This window comes from Chenopodium album, chromosome 2, assembly GCF_948465745.1.
Source record: "Chenopodium album chromosome 2, dcCheAlbu1.1, whole genome shotgun sequence".
Lineage (NCBI taxonomy): Eukaryota > Viridiplantae > Streptophyta > Magnoliopsida > Caryophyllales > Amaranthaceae > Chenopodium > Chenopodium album.
Window position 1 is genome coordinate 65,907,881 of NC_137835.1, and position 26,182 is coordinate 65,934,062.

The 26,182-nt window shown below is 33.1% G+C and overlaps 2 protein-coding genes across 4 annotated transcripts; both read left to right on the forward strand.

The window, feature by feature from the left end:
* The first annotated feature begins 283 nt into the window (after positions 1-283).
* LOC145586532 (uncharacterized) lies at positions 284-2,280 on the forward strand. Its single transcript, XM_081643394.1, has 3 exons — positions 284-783; positions 884-1,093; positions 1,829-2,280. Exons 1-3 carry the CDS (start codon positions 586-588, stop codon positions 2,042-2,044), a joined length of 624 nt encoding a protein of 207 aa, XP_081499520.1. The 5' UTR covers positions 284-585; the 3' UTR covers positions 2,045-2,280.
* A 12,284-nt stretch (positions 2,281-14,564) lies between these two features.
* Positions 14,565-25,435, forward strand: LOC145599499 (transcription factor GTE10-like). 3 transcript variants are annotated; one of them, XM_081655875.1, is made up of 11 exons: positions 14,565-14,717; positions 15,023-16,309; positions 16,533-16,581; positions 16,694-16,849; positions 22,262-22,332; positions 22,543-22,612; positions 22,774-22,854; positions 22,938-23,053; positions 23,139-23,205; positions 23,324-23,454; positions 24,621-25,435. In XM_081655875.1, exons 2-11 carry the CDS (start codon positions 15,032-15,034, stop codon positions 24,903-24,905), a joined length of 2,304 nt encoding a protein of 767 aa, XP_081512001.1. In that variant the 5' UTR covers positions 14,565-14,717; positions 15,023-15,031; the 3' UTR covers positions 24,906-25,435. The 3 variants fall into 3 exon arrangements, with proteins under 3 accessions (XP_081512001.1, XP_081511995.1, XP_081512005.1); XM_081655869.1 differs by having other exon boundaries at positions 14,566-14,717; positions 14,993-16,309; XM_081655879.1 differs by having other exon boundaries at positions 14,566-14,717; positions 14,993-16,309; positions 16,694-16,834.
* The last annotated feature ends 747 nt before the right edge of the window (positions 25,436-26,182 follow it).

A 26,182-nucleotide genomic window follows, 5' to 3' on the forward strand; every position in this document is an offset into this window, starting at 1 on the left:
GCATAAGAGAAAAGGTGATACTGAAAAGAAGAGTTCTATTCCAAAGAAACGCAAACCTCAGCCATCAGTGCTTCTTAGATCACCTTTTAAGTCCCACATTATGATAATTTACAATCCATTATCACCAGTTCAGATGAGTGTCTTGAAGGCAATGTTTGCTGATGATAAAAATCGTTTGTAAGTATTTTTTTTATCTATAGAATTTATTATCTTGTACATTAACTTCCATTTGTTTTAGACATACTAACTTTCTTTATTCTTTTTATGCAGTGAACTAGTATTTAATGGAGAGAATGGTCTTGAAATTTTGAGAGTACATCTTGAGAATCTTTATAATAAATATAAAGTTGATACAGAGATCATTAATGCTTGGTGTAGCATTCTGAATTATAATGAGCAGTTTAGAGATCCAAATTCTCCTGCTCGTTTCTTTTTTGACCTTAGTGCTACCGTAAGTTCAAATTCTTTCATTTATTTTGTTTTATTGAATTATTTTGTTTTTTTGTTGTAATTAATTTTTTTTTCTTTAACATGTAGGACTGTCTTATTCACTATGAGATAGATTCTGTTGCCCATCGGAATAAGATGTTTTTTGAGGTTGCTGAGAATTTGTACATAAAATCACTTGTACCACACAAGGATATTCAACTTTTTTTCTTCCCAGTTTATGAAGAAGATCATTACTATTTGGTATGTTTTAACACTACCACACTAAATGGTAATATCGAGCTTTTTGATTATAACGAAGATGCTGGAGATCATAAACAGCTTTTAAAACATTTGGTATGGCTTAAAAGTTAATCTTTATTCACATTATGTTTGTTTCTTTTACTTGAATGATCAGATTTTATTATGTTTGCTTATTTGATGTTTTAATTTTCAGAGAACTGCTTTTTCAAACTTTATTCAATGTGAAGGAAATGTACAGAGTTCTATTTTGGCAAATGATATCAAGCGGATGGAAATTTCTGTGATTAATGGTTCATGGAAGTCTTCGGATAAAAATCATTTGCATTGTGGAGTTGCAGTGATGAGACTCATGGAAACATACATGGGTTGTGCAAAGTGGGATCCTGGTTTGAAGAAAAATAATGTAAGTTTTTTAGATTAGTCTCATTAATAATAAGATGTTTTGGTCTATTTGCTTACTTTAAAGAAATGTTTGCTCATTTCACAAATGAGCAACTAATTCTTTGCTCATTTGAGAAATGAGCAATTAACTTTTTGATTATTTGCTAAATGAGCAAGAAATTATTTGCTCATTTGACAAATGAGCAAGGATTTACTTGTTCATTTCATAAATGAACAAAGAAATGTTAGCTCATTTCACAAATGAGCAACTAATTCTTTGCTCATTTGAGAAATGAGCAATTAACTTTTTGATTATTTGCTAAATGAGCAAGAAATTATTTGCTCATTTGACAAATGAGCAAGGATTTACTTGTTCATTTCATAAATGAACAAAGAAATGTTTGCTCATTTCACAAATGAGCAACTAATTCTTTGCTCATTTAAGAAATGAGCAATTAACTTTTTGATTATTTGCTAAATGAGCAAGAAATTACTTGCTCATTTATCAAATGAGCAAAGAAATGTTTGCTCATTTGACAAATGAGCAAGGATTTACTTGTTCATTTCATAAATGAGCAAGGATTCCTATCAAATGTTTACTTTTATTTTGAGGTCTATGGTCCATTAATCTAGCAATACCGTAGGCCATTGCCTTACAAGTTACAACTGCAACTTGTGGTGTTACTTTTACATGTTTGCTCATGTTATTGAAATCTCCTTAATTGTATAGGGTTTGATTATGTTATTTGTTTTGCAGCTGATAATCTTGACTAAACTTCGTGAAAAGTACACCCTGGGAATAATTACAAGTGAAGTGAACACTATTCAATCTGTTAAAGAAATTGCTCAGAAGAAGAAAAAGCAAAGTAAAGTTTCTGTTGCTGACAAAGAAGAAAATGCTGAAAAAGAAGAGCCTGAAGAAGAAAAAGTTCAAGGAAGAAAGAGCAAAAGACTGAAGAAAGCTGAATGTTAGGGAATTAAATAGTTAGTAGTGATGATTTGTCTTTTTTGGTTTAGGGAATTGGGTAAATTAAGATTTTATCTACTTTTAAGTAGTCTTTGAATGATGTAAAACTGATTTATAAACAGATTTTCTCAATAGAAGCCTACCCTTTTTTACTATAGTGATGATTATATTTGAATTAAAATTCAATTTTTTTTTTGTTTTTACTTCACATACCTTGTTATATACATCCAGTGTTCATTTGAAATATTCGTTCATTTGTTAAATGAGCAAACAATGAGCAAACAGATGTTTGCTCATTAAATGATAGATCAATGAATTCTTGCTCATTTGATAAATGTTCAAAGAATTTCTTGCTCATTTGATAAATGAATAAAGAAATGTTTGCTCACTTCACAAATGAGCAACTATTTTTGCTCATTTAAGAAATGAGCTTTTACCTTTTTTGATTATTTGCTAAGTGAGCAAGGAATTACTTGCTCATTTGATGATTAAGAAAAGATATGTTTGCTCATTTGACCCAAGGAGAGCTGATTTTGGACTGGGAGATGAAACAAGAGTGCAATTGTTCCAAGTTCATATAATAGCTAATTTGCTCACTTGCCAAATGAGCAAATAATTATTTGCTCATTTGACAAAATGAGTAGTTAACTATTTGCTCATTTGATTAATGAGCAAGGAATTATTGCTCATTTGAGAAATGTTCAAAGAATTTCTTGCTCATTTGATAAATGAATAAAGAAATGTTTGCTCATTTCACAAATGAGCAACTATTTTTTCTCATTTAAGAAATGAGCTTTTACCTTTTTTGATTATTTGCTAAGTGAGCAAGGAATTAATTGCTCATTTGATGATTGAGAAAAGATATGTTTGCTCATTTGACCCAAGGAGAGCTGATTTTGGACTTGGAGATGAAACAAGAGTGTAATTGTTCCAAGTTCATATAATAGCTAATTTGCTCACTTACCAAATGAGCAAATAATTATTTGCTCATTTGATTAATGAGCAAGGAATTATTGCTCATTTGAGAAATGAACAAATATTTAGTCACTCATTTGAATATGTTCTATTTACAATTCAACAATATTGCAAAGCATTAAACTATGATTAGTACAAAATTAATAATATATTATTAAATATAAAAATTCAACAAAATCTTATATGTATATAAAAGTACCATTACACTTTTTTTGGACAATTTCTAATATCATGATGACTCAATTCACCACAACCTCTACATAATCTCTTCTTTTTTTGGTTTTGTTCTACAGCCTTTTCTTTTTCTCCCTTAAGCCTTTTTGCACTTCTACCTCTTGTTTCAACATTTGACACATCAGTCTCAGTCGCTTTCTTTTTTGATGTCTCTTCATTTGATACATGAACTCCAGTCCCTTTATTCTTTGAAACTTTTGGAGGTTTGACAATTATTTCAGTTAGCACACTAGCTCCAATCAATAGCTCAATGTCTTGCTCTTTGTTTTTTGCACTTCCAGCTGTTGTTTCATTATTTCTTGCAATCCTCTTTGCTTCCAAATCCTTTCTTATTCCTTGAAGATTTATCACAAGGTCTTGAATATCTTCATCTTTGCCTTCTGCCAAACTTACACAAGTGTGTATCTCTGACCATAAATCATTTAACAATTTTTTCTTGTCTATTATATTAGCACATTGCTCCAACAGGTTTCCTCCCAAGTCAAAAATAGGTTTCTTTAATGCCATAGTAGTCCACCTGTGTAGCATATACTGCCCGGGAATGGTTTCAAACCTTTTTGCTTTCCAAACCCAAATCATATGTCTACATGGAATTCCTTGCCTATAAAATAGCTTGCAAGAACATGTGGTGTCATAGTTAGTTGGATTAAACACAACATCAAATGTTCTAGTCCGATTTCCTTCACTTACTGTTGCAACTTCCAATTCATTTTCTTTCTTCAATTCATCAACACCACAAGAAAAACAAGCAATTTCAACCTCGTATTGAAATTCATAAAACACAGAGTTAGTATATAAATGTGAGGCATGCTATTCTATCCCTAGTGGTGTTTTGCACTCAGGATATTTGTGCTTTGAATCATTATCATTCTGACCTTGAGTGTGTCTCTGGGCATCAATTGCAGCTTCATATCTCAAGTAAAACTCAACAAGTGACACATGAGGATTGATAAAGGAGTAGAAAAAGTTGTTTTCACTTTCGGATCTTAATGTTGTACGCATTATTCCTCCAAGGAACACATCTCTGAAATAGGCCGGAATCCACTTGTCTCTTATCTTGTACATATAACCTAACCATTCATGTTGTTCCAAGTGGTATTCAATCATCACCTTGTTCCACCTTTCTTCAAACTCAGCAGGTTCAATTTCAAGGTGCCAAACGCAAGCACATAATTTTTTTAGGAAACCAGTTTCTTCTTGCATGATTGATTTCTCCACCTTATCTGGTAACTTTTTCATTATGTGCCACATACAGAACCGATGTTCAGTCTTCTTAAACACACTTTTAATAGCAATTTTCATTGCTGGATCCTGATCTGTGATCATACAATTAGGTTCATTCCCACCCATTGCCTTGAGGAATGATCTGAACAGCCATTCAAATGACACGATATCTTCCTTTGCTATGAAACCAACAGCAAAATTAATGCAATTCTTATGATGGTCAACGCCTGTAAATGGAGTAAACACCATATTGTACCTGTTTACACATACAAAATATAGTTTAAATGATCAAATAATTTAATACTCATTTGAAATATTATCAAATAATCAATTGCTCATTTGTCAAATGAGCAAATAACTCAATGCTTATTTGTGAAATAAGCAAACAATTCTTTGCTCTTTTGTCAAATGTGCAAATAATTGAATGCTCATTTGTCATATGAGCAAATAACTCAATGCTCATTTGTGAAATGAGCAAACAATTCAATGCTCATTTGTCAAATGAGCAAACAATTCAATGCTCATTTGTCAAATGAACATGTAATTCAATGCCCATATACATACTCTTATCAAAGAATATTAGACTTATGGGGATATTCAATTTTCACATAGAAGTAATGAGCAATTAAACTAATTTTATTTAAAACAAAGTCATTAATTTCAGCAAAACTAGTAATAACACATAAATGAATTACCTATTGGTTTGGTATGTGGTATCAAAGGATACCATATCACCAAATAGAGCATAACTCTTTTTACAAAGGGGGTCTGCCCACAATGCTCTACAAAGACAATAATCTTCATCCATCTCAAAATCAAAGAAAAAAGCGCTCCACATTAGCTTTTTGTTGGTAAAGTTATCCACGAACATTTGAGCATCGCTTCCTTGAATGTATGCTTTTAAATCTCTATGAAAATTTTTGAAATCTTCCTTAGATGCACCAATGTTTTCATATCCTCCAACAATTTCCTTCATCATTCGAAAAGTTGTAACGGGACCAATATTCACCTATTTAAAGAACAAAACAGTTTGTCACATGAGCAAATAATTCAATGCTCATTTTTAAAATGAGCAAACAATTCAATGCTCATTTGTCAAATGAGAAAAAAATTATTTGCCCATTTGTCAAATGAGCAAACAGCTTTTATTAGAACATACAGAGAATTCATGAAACATAAGAGAATTCATGAAACAATTCAATGCTCATTTGACAAATGAGCAAAAAATTATTTGCTCATTTGTCAAATGAGCTAACAACTTTTATTAGAACATACATAGAATTCATGAAACATAAGAGAATTTGAAAGTGTTACCTTAGAATTATTCACAATTATTTTTTTGTGTAAAATGTTCATTTTCCTTCCTTCTTTTTGGAATAGATTGCAGCTAGGTGTATAAAGTGCATGAGTATGTCCCTCATGAAATTTTGTCACTATGAATGTGTTATCATCACAATGCTTTAGGACAATATGTGCCTTGCACCCAACACGAGTAACGAGTCTCTTCCTTTTGATTGAAGATTTTTCTTCATTGTTTTCCCCTTCCTTGTTATTTAAATCTTTTTCTACAGTAGTCTTTCTTTTTTCTTTGTATCCTTCCTTATTGCACAAGATATACTGATATTTTAATTCTTTGCTTCTTCTTTGTCTTTTAGTTGTAGACTTCCTTGTATTGATTATTAAAATTCAAGGCCCTCTTCAAGATTATTAAACTTCATCCCTATAGCTGGTTTCAACTCATTGGGGCATATTGGATGCCATTCTTTTGTTCCTCCAGGAGTGATCAAAGGTGCTACTTTAGGAGAAACTACTATTGTAGGAGTAGTTGGCACATTTGTGATGGTACTTGATTCATTCTCAACTTGTTCGTTGTTGCTCATCATTTGTGAATATGCACCTCCTTAAACACACTTAAACACACACATACACTCTTAATAATTAGAACTGAAATCTGATTCTTAAACAAACTTACACACACACAGACATAGATACACACTTACACACACACAAACACACACACACACACACTCAATAATTTCATAATCTATAATTATAAGTGAAATCAGTTTCTGAAATCAGAATTGCAAGCAGAAAGAGGAGGGGGCAGGGGGGGGATAGGTTTGCTCATTTGTCAAATGAACATGCAATTCAATGCCCACATATATAAACTCTTACACTCAATCACACTTACACTCACACTCACACTCACACTCACACTCACACACAGACACACTGTTACACTCACTCACACACACACACACACTCTCTCTCACACACACACACACACATACATACACAATTCTGTATACTTAGTGTTTTTACAAGCTAATATTTGCAAAACTTATAGATCCTTGAATTACTTATGAATGTCATTAATATTTGCTCATTTTAATTGTAGTTACCTCATTTTAAATGTTCTATTATACATATTTAGGTTTGCTCATTTTAATTTATTTGCTCATTTTGAATTTGATTGAAAATAAGAACATAATAACAACAAAGTTCAATTTGCTCATTTTTATATGACTTTGCTCATTCCATATCCACTTTGCTCATTTCATATCCACTTTGTTCTATTATACATATTTAGGTTTGCTCATTTTAATTTATTTGCTCATTTTGAATTTGATTGAAAATAAGAACATAAATAATTGATTCAATCACTATAAAGTTTAATCTGATATTATTAAAATTTCTATCAAATTAATCAAACCTAAATAATTGATTCAATTCAATCAAATAATTGATGCAATTAAACATTCAATTCGATTAATGTAATTCGAAAATTAACATGTAATTCAATTCGAAAATTAACATGCAATTCCAAATTTTTCAGAGATGTAAAATCAAAATATATTGAATATTCAGATTAACATGCAATTCAAAATTAAAATTACGAACAAACCTCAATGGTGGATGAAATTGCGACCGTTGAAATTTGCAAAAAGAAACCGTTGAAAATTGCAGAAAGAAACCGCTGAAATTTGCCGAAAGAAGAGCATACTCAGTGAATCGCCATTGATAAGTAAATCGCCATTGATGAGCTTTGAATTGCAGACATAATAGAGGGGAGAGATAAATTAGATGCTGAAAGTTAGCTTGTAGGCATGCTTATAATCTCAGCAGTTGGATTTCATCTAATCTAGCGGCTGAGATTTGTTCTCACATAAGGTGTGGGTTCTCACATAAAGGGTGGTTCTCACCGGATCCCGACCCTATATATATATATATATATATATATATATATATATATATATATATATATATATATATATATATATATATATATATATATATTAATCGCTAAAACAGAATCGTTAAAGTTTCGTTAAGTGTGGTCATTATCTCATTAAATAATAATTAATTTATTAAAAAAAAACTTACAAAAATTAATTAAAAAAAATCCCAGTCACTTCTCCCCCTCCCTATATATCAGCCACCCCTCCTCAACAGTCGTGCGGCCGTGCCGGCTACCAGCGCCCAAACAATCCCCCAACGCTGGTGACCCCATCCCCTACCAATCCCTCCACTTTCCCCCACAGATCTCCTCCACATCATCCTTGCCATATAAATTCAACTTCAAGCTTCACACCAAGGGACGAGAATTTTTTTTTATTCATACCCCTGGATCCTTCTTCAATTCCAACTGACCATCAAAATTTATTTTTGTATTAATTTCCATTTCCTTTAGCTTGAATACTTTCACTATTAGCCATATGTTCTGTAATTAATTTACTAAAGAAAAAGAAACAGGGGAAAAAATGGAGAGAGATTGGACCTTTTAATACGTAGTACTCCTACTCCGATCCATACTATTATATGAGAAGCAGCTACCATTTGGTAAAAAACATTGAGCTTGAACCTACAATATTCTCCTATTTCATTAATTTTTTTTGGTGATCGGGATTGTGGAATCGAAGCAAATCATTGGAATTTGGAAGATTTTGATTAAAGCTGAATCACAATTGAAGTGATTAGGGTTTCGAAAAGAGGAAAAAATTTCAATTGCAGTAACGTGGGGGCAGCCAAGGGGCTACGTGGGTCACCTGCACCGGGTGATTGTTCGGGCCTCAGCAGCCGGCACGGGGAGAGGGGGGTGGCTGATAAGGAGGGGGAGGAGTGGTTGGAATTTTAAAATTTTCATTTTAAAAAACACAATTGCCCGGAATAAACTGACCTTTGCCTTATCCGCTCAAAATAATCACACATTTCGATTAATTTATAATAATCCGACCTTTATATCTAATCCGCTCTCAATGGTTCCAAGTGACTTGAAACCGGGTAAATAGGTTACCATGACATTGTTTCCCAACGTGTCATCACGTCTTTGGTCAAAATATTTTTAAAAAAAATTATAGAAAAATTAATCAAAGATAATTAAAAAAAAATATTGAAAAAAAAAAACCCACGGCCACCCTTCTCCGGCAGACCCACCATCGAAACCACCTTCCCTACCTAGCCCACCCAAAGAAACCATCACTCTATCCTGGCGTCTAAAGCGACAACAACTTGAACATCATGCGGTGATTTCGACACAAACACGTCAAGAGAATGAGTTAGCGAGTTTAGGGAAGTGGAGAATTGTTGAGTCAACTTTGATATATGCAAAGTACAACAACGTCGTGAGCACACGTCGTCGTTTCTGATGTGTTAAATGTACATACCAAGCCATATTCGAGATTTTTTTTTCCCGGGTTCTCGTTTTTTGGATACCCATTCTCGTTTTCTTACTCCTCTGTAAATCGGGTCTTTGTTATTTTTCTCTCTTTCGTTTGTTGTTGATTTGGGATAAGGATTGAGTTATCCCAAAAAGAAATTGAGAAGATGAAGTTGAAGGTGGTGTATCATTAGTTGTGGTTTTGAGTTGAAGGTGAAGTTCGTCATTGATGTAAGGTAAACAAAGTTGATTTGTAACACCCCCAATCTCCCTCTACGGAAATACTAGCATAATACGTATAATTATACCGTAGAGATAGACTTGGGCGTATTACTGCCGCGTGATTATGCAAGGCTACTCAAAGTACTTAACTCAACTACAAAACTTGCAGCGGAAATTCAATTTTCTTTTATTAATACTTATAAAAAATAGTAACATTGTAATGAGTGCTCAAAAATAAAGACAAGACCAACATTCCTAAACTAGGTGAAGCAAATCCCTGGACTCCTATATGCTCATTCATGACTCCACCTGAAAATAGTTAACAGTGCTTACCATTACGGTAAACAGGGCGAACCAAAACAAATAAGAAATACGGATTAGCAAAATATGCTAAGTATGATAAGTGCAAGATAGTGTAAACTCAATTTATTTGCAAACATGCTTTTAAAACCAATTCCAATAATTAATCCAATAAATTCAAAACTCATTATTCCAAAACTGATTCCAATAATTCAATATTCAAAATAATAGTTAATAAAACCAATTCCTTTATTAAGAACCAATTCCTTTTAATCCAATTCCTCACCCAAGTGTGCACACCCCCCAAGCTAGTCTCCTTATATTACAAGGCTATTCTTGAGGAAAGACCTGGTCATACAAAGTCCAAGGCCTTATCAATAAACCAAATCCGCATAGTGAGATTACTAACATGCTTATAAAGCATTAATAATAATTCAATGGTTCAATAAATCCTTTTAATATCCAATAGTTCCCAATATTATTTAAACACGATAAGTAATCCAAACCGTTCAAAACATGATTTAAAAATCAATCATTCAAATACTTTTATTAAAATAAATACCTTCAAACATAATTTATTTCAAAATCAATTTAATTCAATCACCAATCAAATCATGTACAACATGTTATTCAAACCAATTACTTTCAAAGGTATCTAGCCACCTAAACGTACCTTGATCTTTCACACAAAAAGAACCTCAAGAACCTTGATTGAACACACCCTACAAATAAATATAACCTTAATCAATATAAGGTTAACAAATAATCACAAATAATTAAATTAAAACCTCCCAACTATATGTACATGAATCTTTCAACATAAATATTATTAAAAATCTGATTTTATATAATTAAAACTACTCATAATAATTATTTATAAATCCACCATAATAATAACAATAATAATAATAATAATAATAATAATAATAATAATAATAATAATAATAATAATAATAATAATAATAATAATAATAATAATAATAGTTGAATAAGAGAAGACAATAAGAAAATATAAGAAACCAAGGAAAAGAGAAGAATTGGATTTGCATTGGAAAGAATAGGCAGAACTTGTAGAGGCTATAACTCCTTCGATATAACTCAGAATTGGGTGATTCTTGAGCCTAACCTCAAGGATTTAATTTTTTGAGAGGAACAATATTTTGTGAAACATCAATACCCCAAAACTGACCAAAAATACCCGAAAATTGGCTTCAAAGATAAACGCGATGATTTGTGTAAAAAGAGGAGAAGAAAAATAGAGAATTTGTGTGAATAAGTGGGAAGAATTAAGGGTCTATTTATAGTGTTGAGGGTGTAGAAAGGATAGAGCTTAAGGTGGAATGAGATTAGAATAAGAACATGATAAATTTACGTTTGTTGAATGAATTTTAGTAACATTTGGTCTAGATTAATAGGTTGGTTAAAAGATAAGAAAAATTAAATGGATACACATATGATTGGGAGAAGGAAGATAGGAACAAAATGAGATAGAGAATTAGAGGTTAAGTTATATAATTATTGACAAACTAAGGTGATAAAATCACTCTTAAAAACATGATAACTAACGTTCACATTTTTTTTTATAAATAAAAACGAAAATTATAATAAAATAATTGAATAAATAAATATTTAGATAATATCAAAATTAGTTAAATACATAGTGTACATTAGATATTTCTCTTGAAATAGTTAGTATAATAAAGTATGGACCGACCTTAAAAAAAAGATAATTAAACCTATATTATTAATTTAGAAATCCGAAAATAATTAATTATTCAAATGATTAAATATTTATATTTGATGCCAAAATTCAAATATTATTTTGGCTCCAAATAATGATTTTACTATAATGCCCTTTTTATAAAATAATTCTTAATTAAATAAATAGAAAATACGTATGAAAATATGGGGTATTACATGATTAGTCGAGTTGCACGAAGGTGTTTGATGAAATGACCGAGTGAAGGGAGAATTATATTAAAGAGAGAAAATAATGTGGAGTTTAAAGAAGGGGGTGGTTTCGGTGGGTGGGTGGGTCGGGTAGGGGAGGTAGTGGCCGGAATCAAAAAGGGGAGGGGAAGGGAGATGGTGGCCGGAATTGAGTGGGGGCCGGTGGCAGGGGCTGCCGGAATATGGGTTTGGGGTCTTTTTTTATTTTTATATTATTTTATTTTTCTGTTTTTATTAATTTATTTTATGTTTATTTATTTATTTTTAATTTTTTTTGACAGTAGGCTGACACGTGTCTAGTAACATGTAATAATAGATTAGATGACCGATTAGGACCATTTAAAGTGGAAGAGATATAAATGTCGGATTATTATAAAATAGTCGAAATGTGGGATTATTTTGGGCGAATGAGGCAAAGGTTGGATAATTCTAGGCAAGTTTTCCCTTTTTTTTTTTTTCTTAATAAATTAAATCATTATTTGATGAGATAATTATGAGCCCCACTTAACAGAACCCTAATGGATTCTGTTAAATGGTACTACCTTGTTTATGTTAAGTTAATTTAACTTAGCCGAGTCCGAGCATAATCTAAGCTTTCAAGCGAGCTCAAAAATATGTTCAAGCTTGGTTCATATAGTACAATATATGTTCACGAACAACTCTTTTGTTAAATGAGTTGATAGATGAGTGTTTCATGAACGAACTTAATAATAAACGAGCTTTATTTGTACTTTTGACATTTGAAAATCTCAAAAGTAGCATAATAATTAAATCTTAATTATAAACTTAAGAATTAAATTAACAGATGTGAATAAATCAATAATTCATGAAACATAAATAAATGAGATGTTCATGAACATAAATAAACGAGTTCATGAACTTATTTGAAGATTCTGAACAAGCAAACCATATCCATGTTCGTGTTCAAGCTCGCTTAATAAAAGAGTTTCAAAATTTGTTCAAAATTGGCTCATTACCTATATATACTAAAAGCAGATCTTTCCATGACACTTGTCATTACCTTGTGAAATTTGTTTTCGCCTTTTTCCTTTTTTTTTTTTTTTTTTTTTTTTTTTTTTTTTTGCAAAATCTTTAAGTAAACTATTATACCTTATGTATTTTCTTTCCAGTTTAACAATCATATTCCATCTATATCCAAATGAAATATTTTTGAATATCTTTTATACTTTATATTTTGTAACATTATTGTCAAAAATATTTAATAACCATGATTGCACAGGATTTTAACCTAGTTTATTAGGTAAACAGACATGGACGAGCTTCAACTGAGCACGAACCCGAGTAGATTATTGATTGGCTCAGTTCATTTACACCCCTAAGCAAAACCTATATTTTGTAACTTTTGGAGGTAGCAAAATAAAATAAATTTTAGATAGGTAACAAAAGTCAAAACAAGGTGTTTTGGTGGTAGCAAAATTCAAATTTTCCTAAAAAAATCAATTTTGAATGAATGTTTGTTAATTGATGAGTGTAAGAGCTATCTAGGTTTAGTTATTGAACTTTTGTTTAAAAAAAAAAAAAGCTATTGAACTTGTGTAGAAAGTGAAACACAAATTCTCTAGGCGGATCGGATGTACATTAATTTACAGTAAGATGGGTTAAAGTTATAAAAAAAAAATGTTTAAATTTAGGCCTTATTGTTTGAATCACCTTATTTTTGCTTGTTTGATTTGGTCTGTCTGATGTGATCTTATGTGATTTGGTCTGGTGTGATATGATCTGATTGTCTGATTTAATTAAACTTAGACCTTAAGTGTACGATAATCTATAAGGAAAAAATATATCAAGTGGGGTCTTGTTAGATTCGTAATAACGTGTATTTTATTAATATGTAATTTTCATATATTTTTTCATTACAGAATGAAAGATAAACAGCGATAAAACACTACACATAAAACAATGATCTATTATGAACTTATTTTTTCTGATCTAATCTAGTCTAAACTTATTTTTTCAAATCTGATCTGATCTTATTTTTTTCTGAAATAAGTAAAAATAAGGTGAACTAAACAATGCAAGACCTTACTCTTTATACTACATATGTTATTATTTTTCTAATAATAAATTTTATTTTACAAAAAAAACTTATAATGTATTAAGTTAATCATATAAGCCTTTATAATATGTAATTACGAATTTATAAGAAACTAGTTTTGTGTCCCGTACGATGCTCGAGGTGTTTACTGAACTTTAATACTTTTTTTTTTATCTAAAATATATTTGGTATTTCAAATCTACCCATGGAATAATAATCACTTGAAAATCATACTTGTAAAATAAAAAATCTAGTAATACCGCTCTTAAAGATGTGGGTGGTTTTAAGAAAGAGTTTGGGTTGGTATTGAAAGTGACGCAAGTAGCATGATTATAGAAATATTGGTACGTTATAGAAAATAAAATTCTAAATCAAAAGTTTTATCGTAAATAAAACTCTAAAATAACTTTTTTATCCTACTAATTAAATCTATCCAAATTTTATTGAAAATAAAACTCTTAAATAACTTTTTATCCTACCAAATCTATCCAACCTTTTATCTTGTTCAAAAATCTATTCAAATAAATTCTAAGTAAAGTTGGAATGTTATTTGTCGTTGTCTCCTGGTCTGGCTAAAAGTTTAACTATTATATATTAGTTATATTATTACACATTAAACTAAAATTAAAATCACAAATTAACCGTGTTACACTGAAATTTATATATACCCGCATTACACAAGATTCAGAGGGTATTTAACATATGTCAAAGAGTCAAAAATTTTTAATCAAAAGAAATTTTCCATCTTCATCGATTAGTTTCCCTACTTCAAAACCAAATTTAACACTGTCTTTCCTTAATTTTCTCTACCTATTTTTTTCCTTTACTTTTTCTTTTTTCCTTTTCACTTTTTATGCTAATAAATTTCACTCCTTTATTACGAAAATACCCCTATTATTTGTGAAGAGTATAACAACTGTTATTGAATAAAAACGACTCCGTTTTCCGCTGCGTCGCTACACCCCTCTCCCTTTTCTCTCTCTCCTCCATTGAAGCGAACTCTGAATTCTCCATTGAAGCGGCTTCTGAGCTCTATTTCCTCCATTGAAGCAGCTTCTGAGGTAAGATTTCTCTTTTTTCTTTTCATTATTAATCGAATAATTATAAATTCACAATCTTGAATTTTAATTCAATTTAATTTTTCAGTATAGTCAATTTAGGGTTCTTCCAAGGTGAATAATTGAACTATTGATTATGATTGGTGAAGTTATTAAAAATTATAATGATTGATTTCGTTGCTAGAATTTTGATATGAATTTAAGCGAGAAGAATTTAGGGCGATTTTTCGAGCCGAATTTGATAATTTGAGTCAAATCTGGTTGCTAATGTGTTGCAGGATTTTGATTATATAACCCTTTAATGTTAGGTCAAAATTATGAAAAAAATGAAAATGGACATGTTTTCCATGGGTCCAGGGCGCCCGCCCGTCATGCCCTGGATTAGGGACGGTCCTGAGTATCGGCATGCTGTGGAAACCACGGCCGAGTCGGAGGGTTTTGGGAGTTCGGGTCGGGTAGACACGGAGATGACGCTTTCTGAGGATTCGTGTTCTCCAAAGAGGAAGCGTATCAGTTTAAATGGGGATAGTCATGATCAGTTTGGGGTTCCTATGCAAGTTTTGTCATTTTCAAAGATGTCGAGATTAGAAAGGAAGGATTTGGAGGTTCGGTTGAGGAGGGAGCTTGAAGAGATTCGGATTTTACAGAGGAGAGTTGCATCGTTTAGTACGAGTGCTGCTGTTTTATCACCAGCGAGTGACATTCGTAGTTGTAGTGATGGGCAGAAGAGGCCTCCACTCGAGAATCCTCTGAGACGGCCTGAGCATCCAGTTCAGGGGAAGAAACAGTCTGTAGGTCGTAATGGGGCTCGTGTGAAAAAGGGGTTTTCTAAACAAATTGATCCTCCAAAGCAAGTCACATCAGTAAATACAGCTAACCCTATGCTGATGAAGCGATGCGAAAACCTCTTGAGTTGGTTGATGGGACATCAGTATGGTTGGGTTTTTAATGAACCTGTTGATGTTGTCAAGCTAAATATTCCTGATTATTATACTGTGATAAAGCATCCCATGGATTTTAGTACAATCAAAAACAAGTTATCTAGAGGGGAATACACTAATCCATTGGGCTTTGCATCAGATGTTAGGCTTACTTTTTCAAATGCGTTGACATACAATCCACCTGGAAATGATGTTAATTTCATGGCCAATGCACTTAGTAAATCTTTTGAGCAGAGGTGGAGAGCAATTGAGAAAAAGGTCCCAACCAATACAGATGCTCAGGTATTGCCTTCTCACTTAAATGCCCCCATACGGAATGAACCAACAGCCCATCATATTCCACCTTCTAAGAAAAAGAAGGTTGCTCCTGTGGGATATGTAGGGAAGCCAGAGCCTATTAAGAAGGCCATTACAGTTGATGAGAAACATAAATTGAGCACGGAATTAGAGGCATTAATTACTGAATTGCCAGATACTATAATCGAATTCTTGAAAGCAAATAGTTCTGCTGATGGGCAAGATGGTGAGGAGGAGATTGAGATTGATATTGATGCTCTCAGTGATGATGTGCTATTTAAGCTACGAAAATTGTTAGATGACTTCCTGTTGGAGAAAAAGAAGATCGAGGCAAGGGCTGAGCCCTGCGAAATGGAGGTACTTCTTTATGCTGTATCCTATTTATGGGTTCAAATTCTTTATTTACTATTTTTTTCTTTTTTTGGAAAGAGCTTACTCCTAGTTTCTCTCCCCCTGTCATGTGTTTGTGACTTATGACAGTTATGAGCATCTGATTAAAACACTGTGACTTTTTGTGCATTCTGTGTAACAACTGCGATGTTTATATGATTTCTTTCTTGATTTCCTCTCTTTGTTACAGTTACATAATGAATCCGGGTTTAGCAATTCATCTATTCAAGCTGGAAAAGGTATTTCTGATTTATTTAGAAGGATACTTGGATAAAATGCTAATATAGGAGTGAGTCCTTTGTTTAACTATTTAATTACTTTATTTGTTGCTCCGGATGGTTCATGTCTCAGGCAATGATGCAGTTGATGAGGAAATTGATATTGGAGGTAGTGATCATCCTATTTCAAGCATCCCTCCAGTAGAGACAGAGAAAGATACAGCCAATAAGAACAATAGATGCAGTAGTCCAACCAGTTCCAGCAGTGACTCAGGTTCATCATCTAGTGGTTGGTCCTTTAGTTAACTTTTTTTGCTTTGATTCCTTTGCAAGAGCTCTTTATTGTATATTATTGACAGATATGAAAGGCTGTACTATCCCATATGCCCATAGAATTATTTGGCTAAAACCAGCAAGCCTTCATGGCTTTGTTTATGCTTGCATTGTATTTATAACCATATTCTTGACCTACTCAATCCTTTTTTCTAAATCTAATTTATTTATTTTAGGCTTTTCCACATACATTAAGAAAACTAGTCAGGTGGCCTTTAAAGTAGTTAAATGTGTGCTAAATGACAAGATGTACAGAGTGATAAAAGGTAGTAAGAAAACGTGTTGGAATTTTGGGAGAAACTGGTTGATGTGATGGAGAGAGAACTAGTAAGAGAAATTAGGATACACTTTATATTAGCAGGGGTATGGGGAGCCTTTTTCCAAAGTAGGTTAGTAGAAGATAAAATTGGGAAATCTTAAAATGGCATTGTAGAAGATGAGTCTAGGGCAGTTGGAGATCTATTATGTTACCATTGATACCTTCTTCAATTCATTTTGATTTAGTTTAATGCTAATGTTGCTAGGAATTGCTCACTTTTAATTATTGCTTTTGTACAAAATTTAATTATTCTTCTCTAAATCCTCTCTCTTAAGTCATTGTTTTCTTACACTTGGAATTTGCGGATGTAGCTATTTAGGGTCCAAGGTAGGTCAGCTTCCGACCAAACAAACAAAATTTTATCTAAAAATTTAGTGATTGCAAATGACTATGTCTTAGAGGAATGATAACCTTAAGATGTATGAGTATATGAAATGCTTATCAACAAAAGTAGTAAAATGGCTTTTCTTGATTATGTATAATTCTAGCTTCTAATTTACGGGTAACATAATACTACCTCCTATAAAAAAATTTACATTTATTGTTTGCATAATAATTAATGCAATTGGAAAGAGAAGTTGATGTGGTAAATGGGTGAAAGAAAAATGGTGTATGATCTAAAAGGTGAGTGGGTATACAAAAAAGGTCGGTGAAGTAAGAGAGAATGAGTGAAACAATGTAAATATTATAGGTTAAAAGGGTTAAGGTAATGAGGATTTGTTCTCTTCACCATATTTAAGGGGTCCTTATTTGAATTTTTAAAGTTCTAGTTTGGTCTCGTCTTCGGTCAGAGTTATAATGTTTATGATATTGTTTGATTTGATTTGGATTTTTCTAGGTGTGGTCCGATTATATGAACAAGTAATAAGAATGAGGTGAAAAGAATAAAACCTAAAAGGGGTTTGCCAAGATTGGAATAAAGTTAAAATGTTAATTTTTTTTTGAAATGGACGAAAAACGTAGTTCAAAATCTTTCAGAAAGGAGGTAGTATAATTTGGACTTAGTAACATAAAGTTCCAAAATATTTCAGAAAAGAGTTAGTATAATTTGGACTTAGTTATAGGATACTAAAATAATTGTACTATATTCTGAATATGGGAATGTGATATTTATATATCCATGTGTGAGGTGGACTCATTTTTGTCATTGCTAATGCTTGCTTTGCATTCCATAATTTAATGCACGTCTTTTGTCCACCTTCTTCCTTCTTTTTGGGAAATGTTTTCATGTCACTGTGTCTATGTGAGTATGTGGGGATGTAGTGTGGGGGAAGAGTGGAGTTATATCTAGATATTGTTGCCTTGTGATGGTTTCATTTGGTTCTGGAATGGAATAGATTGGGAACTAATACCTTACCTTGCTAAATTGTTTGGTTTGAAACTTAAATGGGATTATACTTAGAGTGGAATGGATTTAGAGTCATAGGGGTGAGGTGGGTATGATTGTAGGGGGTTGGAATGGAGTTTGATACCACTGCTATGAGGTTCCATGGCAGATACTGCTCAATCAATCATTTAATTATTAGAATGGTGCCTGCTCTATTCCAATGTGTCAATCACTTAAACCAAATACCCCTTTAATATGTTTCATGTGTTGGGCAGTTATCTTCAAAATTCATGCTGGTAGCTTCTTTGCATTTATCATTACTTCCTTGGAAATCTAGGAGGGTCACTGTGCCAGTGTGGCAATGATTTAGAAGCTTTTATCAGATGTGCAGGTTACTGAATTACTGGTATATGAGTTGATCAATGTTTACCTTCTGTACATTGTTAAAATCTCTCAACAAGAAACGCTTTCAATTTGCTTATCATTATATGCCATCGTGGATGTTGCTGGCCAGTGATCTTCTTCAAGAAATTGTACTGTGTTTGTATTTGTTCATGTATCGAATGGGCAATGCCTAAGTGATATGTGTGGAAACTAATATATTTCTTCTGATCTGAGCATGTTTTTGTACTATTTTGTTGTGTTTGGCTCTGTGCATATGTAACTGCTAAATATGTCTAGTTTAATTTTAATTAGGTACAAATGCTGAATTGGGACCACAGTAATTAGGATAGAGCCTCAGTAGATTCAAAGTCTAGATTTTTCTATCTGATATCTTATTTGAGGAATTTATATGATTTCAATTGTGATAAGCCACGATTAGGATTTTTGGTATCAGCATAGCACTCCATCTTATTCTTAATTTCTTATCAACCTTTTGAGAGTTTGGTTTGGTTAATGTCCCTCAAGCTTGCAGTGGACTTTGTATAGAAAAATCTGCGGTAGTTTTGGGGAAGCATCAGAATTAAAGGCAATTAAGGAAGAGCAATGAGATGTGAAGTGTGGTTGGTGTATCAATATTGCTTCTAGATATGAGTAGATTTATCTGGATTTTGTTGGAATGACTAATGCTGATGGATCTAGTGAGTGTTGGGTGGAAGATTAGAAAGGTGTGATGTGTGTGTGTGTTTTTTGGGGGGTTGGGAGGGTTATTGTTTTAACTTTATGTTTATGTTATTCCTAAGCAATAGTAGAAACTAATAATTAGCTCTTTGTTGCTATCCTGCTAACATTTTAGTATGATGTTTAACATTAGAACCACTAATTGACCATAGCTGAAAGTGCTGACTCATGTACCATGGAACGTATGGATGCATTTTGTTTTGGATTGTCATTTTTAGCAGAAATACCCTGTCATTAACTCATTATTAGACCAGTGAAACAGAACATACGCTAATCTTCCCGACTTGTACTCTTGATTTAATGATCATGCTGGGAGATACCATGTTTTGACATGGACACAATGATGGTTAAGTTTGACTGACGTTAATTGGATGGTTACTTTTATTTGGTTGTTGAATGCGATGACATTGACAATCTGTGAAGTACTTTAGCAGTTTACCCTACAGATTTCTTCTTGATCTAATAGGGATGTACAATCCTGAATTTTCTATTGCTGGAATTTTTGAATTGGCTTGCTGATGAACTTTAAATTAGCTTGACCCATGTCCTGTGGGTTCTGATTTTCTGAAGCAGAAAGCTGCTGTGGATAATTTTGGCAATAAACCTTGAATAATTAATGGGTTGTGAAATACCGGCCCATCAATTGAGTTATCATGTGCAATTGTGATAGGGTTAATCAATCATTGTTCGGGAAGCATATCTATTTTTTAGTACGTCGTAGCTGTGGTTGATTGTGGAAGGAGATAGCTTATGTATCTCTCTTCGAAGAACGAGTTAAATTTGTGCTCCTAGCTTTACTTTCAAGTTTCAAAATTTGAAATATGGTTGTGTTGGTGAGTTTATGTGTACTTCTGACTTCTAAGCTTTGTCTTGTGCCTGGTGTGTATGGATTTCCTTTGGATTGATATCATGTTAAGTGGTTCCTTTGTACACGTCTCTCTTTGCCTTTGAGAAATTGTACCCACACTTTTTTCCATCCGTATTCCGTACTATACGGGAAACAGTCTAGCAAGCTTCCTCATGAGACCTAACTCGTGTGTTTTGAAAGAGTTGAAGTTCTTTAAGACGGTGGGATCCTAGGGCTTACATATGAGACAAGAGAAAAAGGACACACACCTAAGGATGAGGAAGGGTTGGTTTTTTTCTTTCTATTTTCTTCTTCTTCTTTTTTTTTTTTTTTTTTTTTTTTTTTTTTTTTTTTTTGAAGTTTTACTGGACCATTCTTGATAATATGGGATTAAGCCAGAGACCTTGCCCGAGGAGTACGGAATTGAGAAAGTTACGTAAAGTTCATAGTTTTATATTAGTATTCACTGATGGATTTATCTTGAAATCATTATTTTTTTGTCATGAAATTGACCATGGATAGTTTCTTTTTTCTTTTATTTCAATTTTTTTTTAATTTTTTATTTGGGAGTATTGAATACATCCATAATTATGAGCTTTTTTATTTTTATTTGGGAGTATTGAATGTATCCATAATTATGAACTTCATGCTCCTTCTTCCAAGAGATATGTCCAAGCTAGGGCACCCTCTTTGTAGATGTCTATTGCCTTTTAGTTAATGTGTAATTGCACACAATTGATATTTTTATTCAATGCTTTCCAAATTTTCAACAGAACCAGGTATAAGCTTTTTTCGTGTTCTAAAGATTGAATTTTTAGTGACATACACTGGACTCAGATTATTATCTGGTGGAGAAAACAAGACCAGCTTTGGCTTGGGTTTGAGGAATGAGAGACAAGCGTAATGCTGCTAAGTCTCATATAGTCATATCTGATTAATAATGAGAGGTATTATTGATTTGTGAGAGATGTAGCCTAAGAAAAATATTTAGGCCTTTTATAGGCCTAGCTTTCTCACCAGTGGTTGTGCTGTTGTTTGGTTTCTTAAGATTCAGTTGTTCAATTTAAGAAACCCGGAGCTTTTCCTAAAAAACTCTTATGGTTCTAAAATATAATTGATGAGAGGAATTATATATATGATTTTTATAAAAGCAAATTATGAAGGACCTTGCTGGTGAAATCTCTGTCAAAAGAAGCATTGTGTATTCCTGTTTTAGAAGCATACAGACACCAGCTAATTCTAAATTCTTTTTATATAAGCACTCAACAAGGTGAAGTTGTTGCCCAACTTGTGCTTAGTCTTTTTCCAAAATTGATTTCTGATATATTGTTTGGCAGCGAGTTTTATTGGTGATTTTATTTTTATATGGTAGCTGCTCGTGGGTGGCTCTCTTGTGTATGTTCAAGTTAAGAGACTATATGGTTTCAGTAATTTGTAAAGCCTTCTATATCGTTAAGAAAACTCACATGTAGTGGGGGCAGTCACAAGCTCACAACCATATCTATTGGTGCTTCATGATTTGTTGAGAACTGGTGAAGATGATGCAATGAGCGACCCATATTTTTAGCTTCTACTATTGTGTGGGAAACTGATATTTTGCTTCTGTTAGCTATTGTCATTCTTAGCGTATTCTATCTTTTAACTTACTGTCAAAATTTTGCCTTTGGCACTTTACCCTTTTTACTTAAGTGATAAAATTTTTTGTATATGATACTCTCGCCCACGTTAATGTGTTTGCTTCATTGATTTTCAGATTCAGATTCAGGCAGTTCTAGTAGTGAATCTGAAGGCGCAAAAGCTTTACCTCCGGGTAACAAGCTGCAGGTACATTTGTAACAACTATTCTTGTATGTTATGATGAGTTCTGTGATTGTTTCTTCTTATATCATCAATTCCTTGTCATCATATTTCTTAATGTCATAAAATACAACACCCCCCCCCCCCCCCCCAAAAAAAAAAAAAAAAAAAAAAACAAAAGGGAAATTGTAGTGAAATATGTTTTGGTGTACTTATGTCTATTTGCATCATTGGTAGCCAACTGCGAATGCCAACGAAAATGCAGACCAGAATCGAAGTGACATTGATCAAGAAGCTGGGATAAACCGTGAGTTGCTACAAGCTTGCATATGTTCCTTTGATAGAAATAGAGTACAAGCTTATGGATATGATGCCCTTTGCAGTTAATTGTGCATTACAATTTTTTTTTAATTTTTATTCAGCTCTTATTTTTATCTTATTCTGAAGTCTTGATTTTATGTGGTACAGAATCTAGGAGCAGCTTGAGCCAAGTTGAACAAAGTTCCCAGACTAAGCCTCTGTCAATTGAGGTGGATGGTCATAAAGAGGGTAAGCATGAAAATAAATCATGATCAGAAGAGTGTGCTGTTAGTTTGAGTTGCTGTCTTACCCCTTGAGCTGTAACGTGTTAGGGGAGAGTGCTCCATCTGAGAGGCAAGTCTCCCCGGATAAGCTATACCGTGCTGCTTTACTGAGGAGCCGATTTGCTGATACAATCCTCAAAGCTCAAGAGAAGACTCTTGAAAAGGTGCCATGAATGCTTTGCTTTAGTTTATTTTTTTGTGGTTCTGTTGTGCTTGGTGTCATATATTGTGATATGCTACTTTATACAGGGTGAAAAGCGTGATCCAGAGAAATTGCGGTTGGAAAGGGAAGAGCTTGAGAGAAGGCAAAGAGAAGGTTTGACACTATTCCTTATATTTTGAGCTTGCCTTACTGGTTTTATCTAGCTTTGGGCCTGTGGCCTTTCAGTCTTAATTATGTCATGATAGGTAACTGTCTTGTTTATGTCAATCAGAAAAGGCTAGACTACAAGCAGAGGCCAGGGCTGCAGAAGAGGCAAGAAAGAAGGCTGAAGCAGAAGCTGCGGCGGAAGCCAAAAGGAAGAGGGAATTGGAGAGGGAGGCTGCACGTCTTGCTTTGCAGAAGGTACGATGATCATATGGTACATGGTAGCATGTTGAAAATTTATGCTTTGATGCATTTAGTTGTGGACCAAAAGAACTTGAATCACTTGAAAAAGTTCTACTTCCTACATCCTGTTTTGTTGGAGGCTTATCACCATTAAGGGTTTGCATAGTTGTCATGTCTGATTAAATATTGACCTGTAGTAGATATCTTATGCTTACAATTGTGAAATCTCTTAGGCAGTGTTTGGAAACAATAATTTCATTTCAAATTCTATATTTCAAATTTAAATCCTTGCTTTCAATTCCAAATTACTTTTTTGGGAAAACAGTAATTTTAAATCCAGAATTTCAAAGTATCCATTGTGTTTGGCAATACTTTAGAATTTTAATAACAAATAAATTTAACTAATAACTAGTGTGTAAAACTCCTCAATTTTTCAATAATCAAAACAATAACCTTCATCATCATCAATTCCGAAAATCTTCTACTCACTTCTTATCCAAAAAAATGGTTAATCATATCAAGACTTGAGATTTTGTAGCCCCAAACCCACTGATATACATAGGATCTGACGATTTCATTAACCCGTCGTCGAAGCCGCCGTCATTAAAGGCGAAGGTGGTGGAGGAAAGATAGAGACTGCTCAATGGAGGAGAGAGAAAGAAAGTTGATGATAGTGCGATAAATGTTTGACGAACTTGACGAGCTTTTGACGAACATAAATATTTTCATCATCATGAAGGAAAGGATTTGATGAAAGGGATGAACTAGTATTAAGTATATACAATAGGTGTTTGAGTATTGGGGCTGGTTTAGGTTGGGAATTCCAAATGACATGTTTTGACTCATTATTTCAAATTTTTAGTTTTATGAAGTTTTCTTAAATATTTCAGAATTTGGGCTAAATTCAGATTTCAAATTCCAACTCATCCAAACACTATAATTAACCCAATTCCAGAATTTCAAATGAAATTCAGGTCTATTCAAAAAAAAAAAAAAAAAAAAAAAAAAAAAAAAAATTCAGGTATCCAAACAGAGCATTATGTCTTTGCTGCATATACTATATGACACAGTGCCTAGCATGTCATAACTGAAAATTTAATATTTTCCAATTCTAATTCATTTAGCTCTGAAAATTCCTGTATTTTTATGTTCAATCACATGATCTTTTTGGCATCATACAGATGGAAAAAACAGTGGATATCAATGAAAATTGTCAGTTCATGGAGGATCTTGAGATGCTCAGTGCTGCTCCCCCTGATGATCTGTCTAGTTTTATGGGCGATACCAGCCCAAATGATTCTCAAAATGGCGGTCTGGGTAGTTTCAGATTCAGGGGAAATAGCAACCCCTTGGAACAACTTGGGTTATACAGAAAAGATGATGATGAAGAGGAGGAGGAGGTTGAGGCCCCACAAAATGCTACAGATTCAGCAGCAAACGATGTAGAGGAGGGGGAAATCGATTGACTAAGACCTTAAACTCTTCCCAAGCGTGCCAGTATTTCTAACTCAAATGGAGAACTGATTTCCATAGGATGTTGGGATACGGTTCGTTCATTTGTCTATCTCTGCTTTGGAGCTTTTCATGAACAGTCAAATGGAAGCAGAGTTTAGCTCGTTAATAGTTCAGCTACGAGGCCCCTTGGATAATCTTGGTTTAGCTTCGATTTTACAGTGTTGGAGGTTATTTGTCATTTGTGCAAAAACCTACATAAAAAGTAAGCTGTGGCATTCATTGTCAGGGTGAAGGTAGCTCAGTTAATCAGGCTTTTTTTGCCCTTTATTTTTCCTGTAAAAAAGCAAAATTATTTTGTAACGTGAACCATGGCACTGCTCCAGAATCAGGGGTTTTTAGTACATGTTTGGCACTGCATTAGAATCAGGGTTAGTACATGCATGCCTGCTTTATAACCGCGGGACTTAATTTATCGAACCTTAATTGTTCATACACTCAGCAAACAGAAGGGGGAAAAAAATATTCGATCTTTTTTCTGTTAAACTCTCAAACTCGCAAGTCCTAACTTCCCATGTATTTGCGATTTTGCGTACATCTTTGAAAAAAAAATGAGGCATTTTTAATGGATACTTGGTGAATGTCTTGGGTTATGCCATGGGTAGCTGGTTGTTTACTTATCTTTGAATATCATATTGTAGTGTTTACATATTTGTTAGACAAATTTATCGTAGTCTATTTTAAAATAAGCTATAACTGTATTGAAGTTTTTTATACTAGTATATTCTAAATTGATTTTTTGTATTCTTTATTACCCTTTTTGGATTATTCATACATAGTGATCTATATAGTATATTAGTATAGTTGTATGTTTTGCATTAATTTTAGTCAGAGATTTTATCACTGGTACCCTCAAAGATTTGACTTTTATCAATGGTGCACCTCATTAAGTTTTCATTATCAGCGATGCCCCTAATATTTTCACCTTGCTACAGTGATCATATTTGATTAAAACGTTTAGTAAACGTTAAGTGTGGGTATTTTGTGTGGAATATGTTAGCAAGTGAGTTTACGATAATGCCCTCCCAGTCATTAACTCTCCCTCCAAGCCCAACTAACATCATTTATCACAAAAAAAGGCAAAAAAATTTGATCGTCCAACTTCCACTCTCTCTCCCCTGTTCTTAAGCTCACATGAAAGCCCTAATTGAAGCAAAATTTGTGGAGAATTGCTTTGACAAATTGCGGATTAAGGTTAATACTTAACTTCGATCTTGATTTTGTGAATTAT

Coding starts and splice junctions, on each gene's coding strand:
- LOC145586532 (XM_081643394.1), top strand. CDS start 586: ATGTTTTTTGAGGTTGCTGAGAATTTGTACATAAAATCACTTGTACCA. Junction 784..883: donor AACAGCTTTTAAAACATTTG/GTATGGCTTAAA, acceptor TTTAATTTTCAG/AGAACTGCTTTTTCAAACTT. Junction 1,094..1,828: donor CTGGTTTGAAGAAAAATAAT/GTAAGTTTTTTA, acceptor TTTGTTTTGCAG/CTGATAATCTTGACTAAACT.
- LOC145599499 (XM_081655875.1), top strand. CDS start 15,032: ATGAAAAAAATGAAAATGGACATGTTTTCCATGGGTCCAGGGCGCCCG. Junction 16,582..16,693: donor ATCTATTCAAGCTGGAAAAG/GTATTTCTGATT, acceptor TTCATGTCTCAG/GCAATGATGCAGTTGATGAG. Junction 22,855..22,937: donor GGTGGATGGTCATAAAGAGG/GTAAGCATGAAA, acceptor GTAACGTGTTAG/GGGAGAGTGCTCCATCTGAG.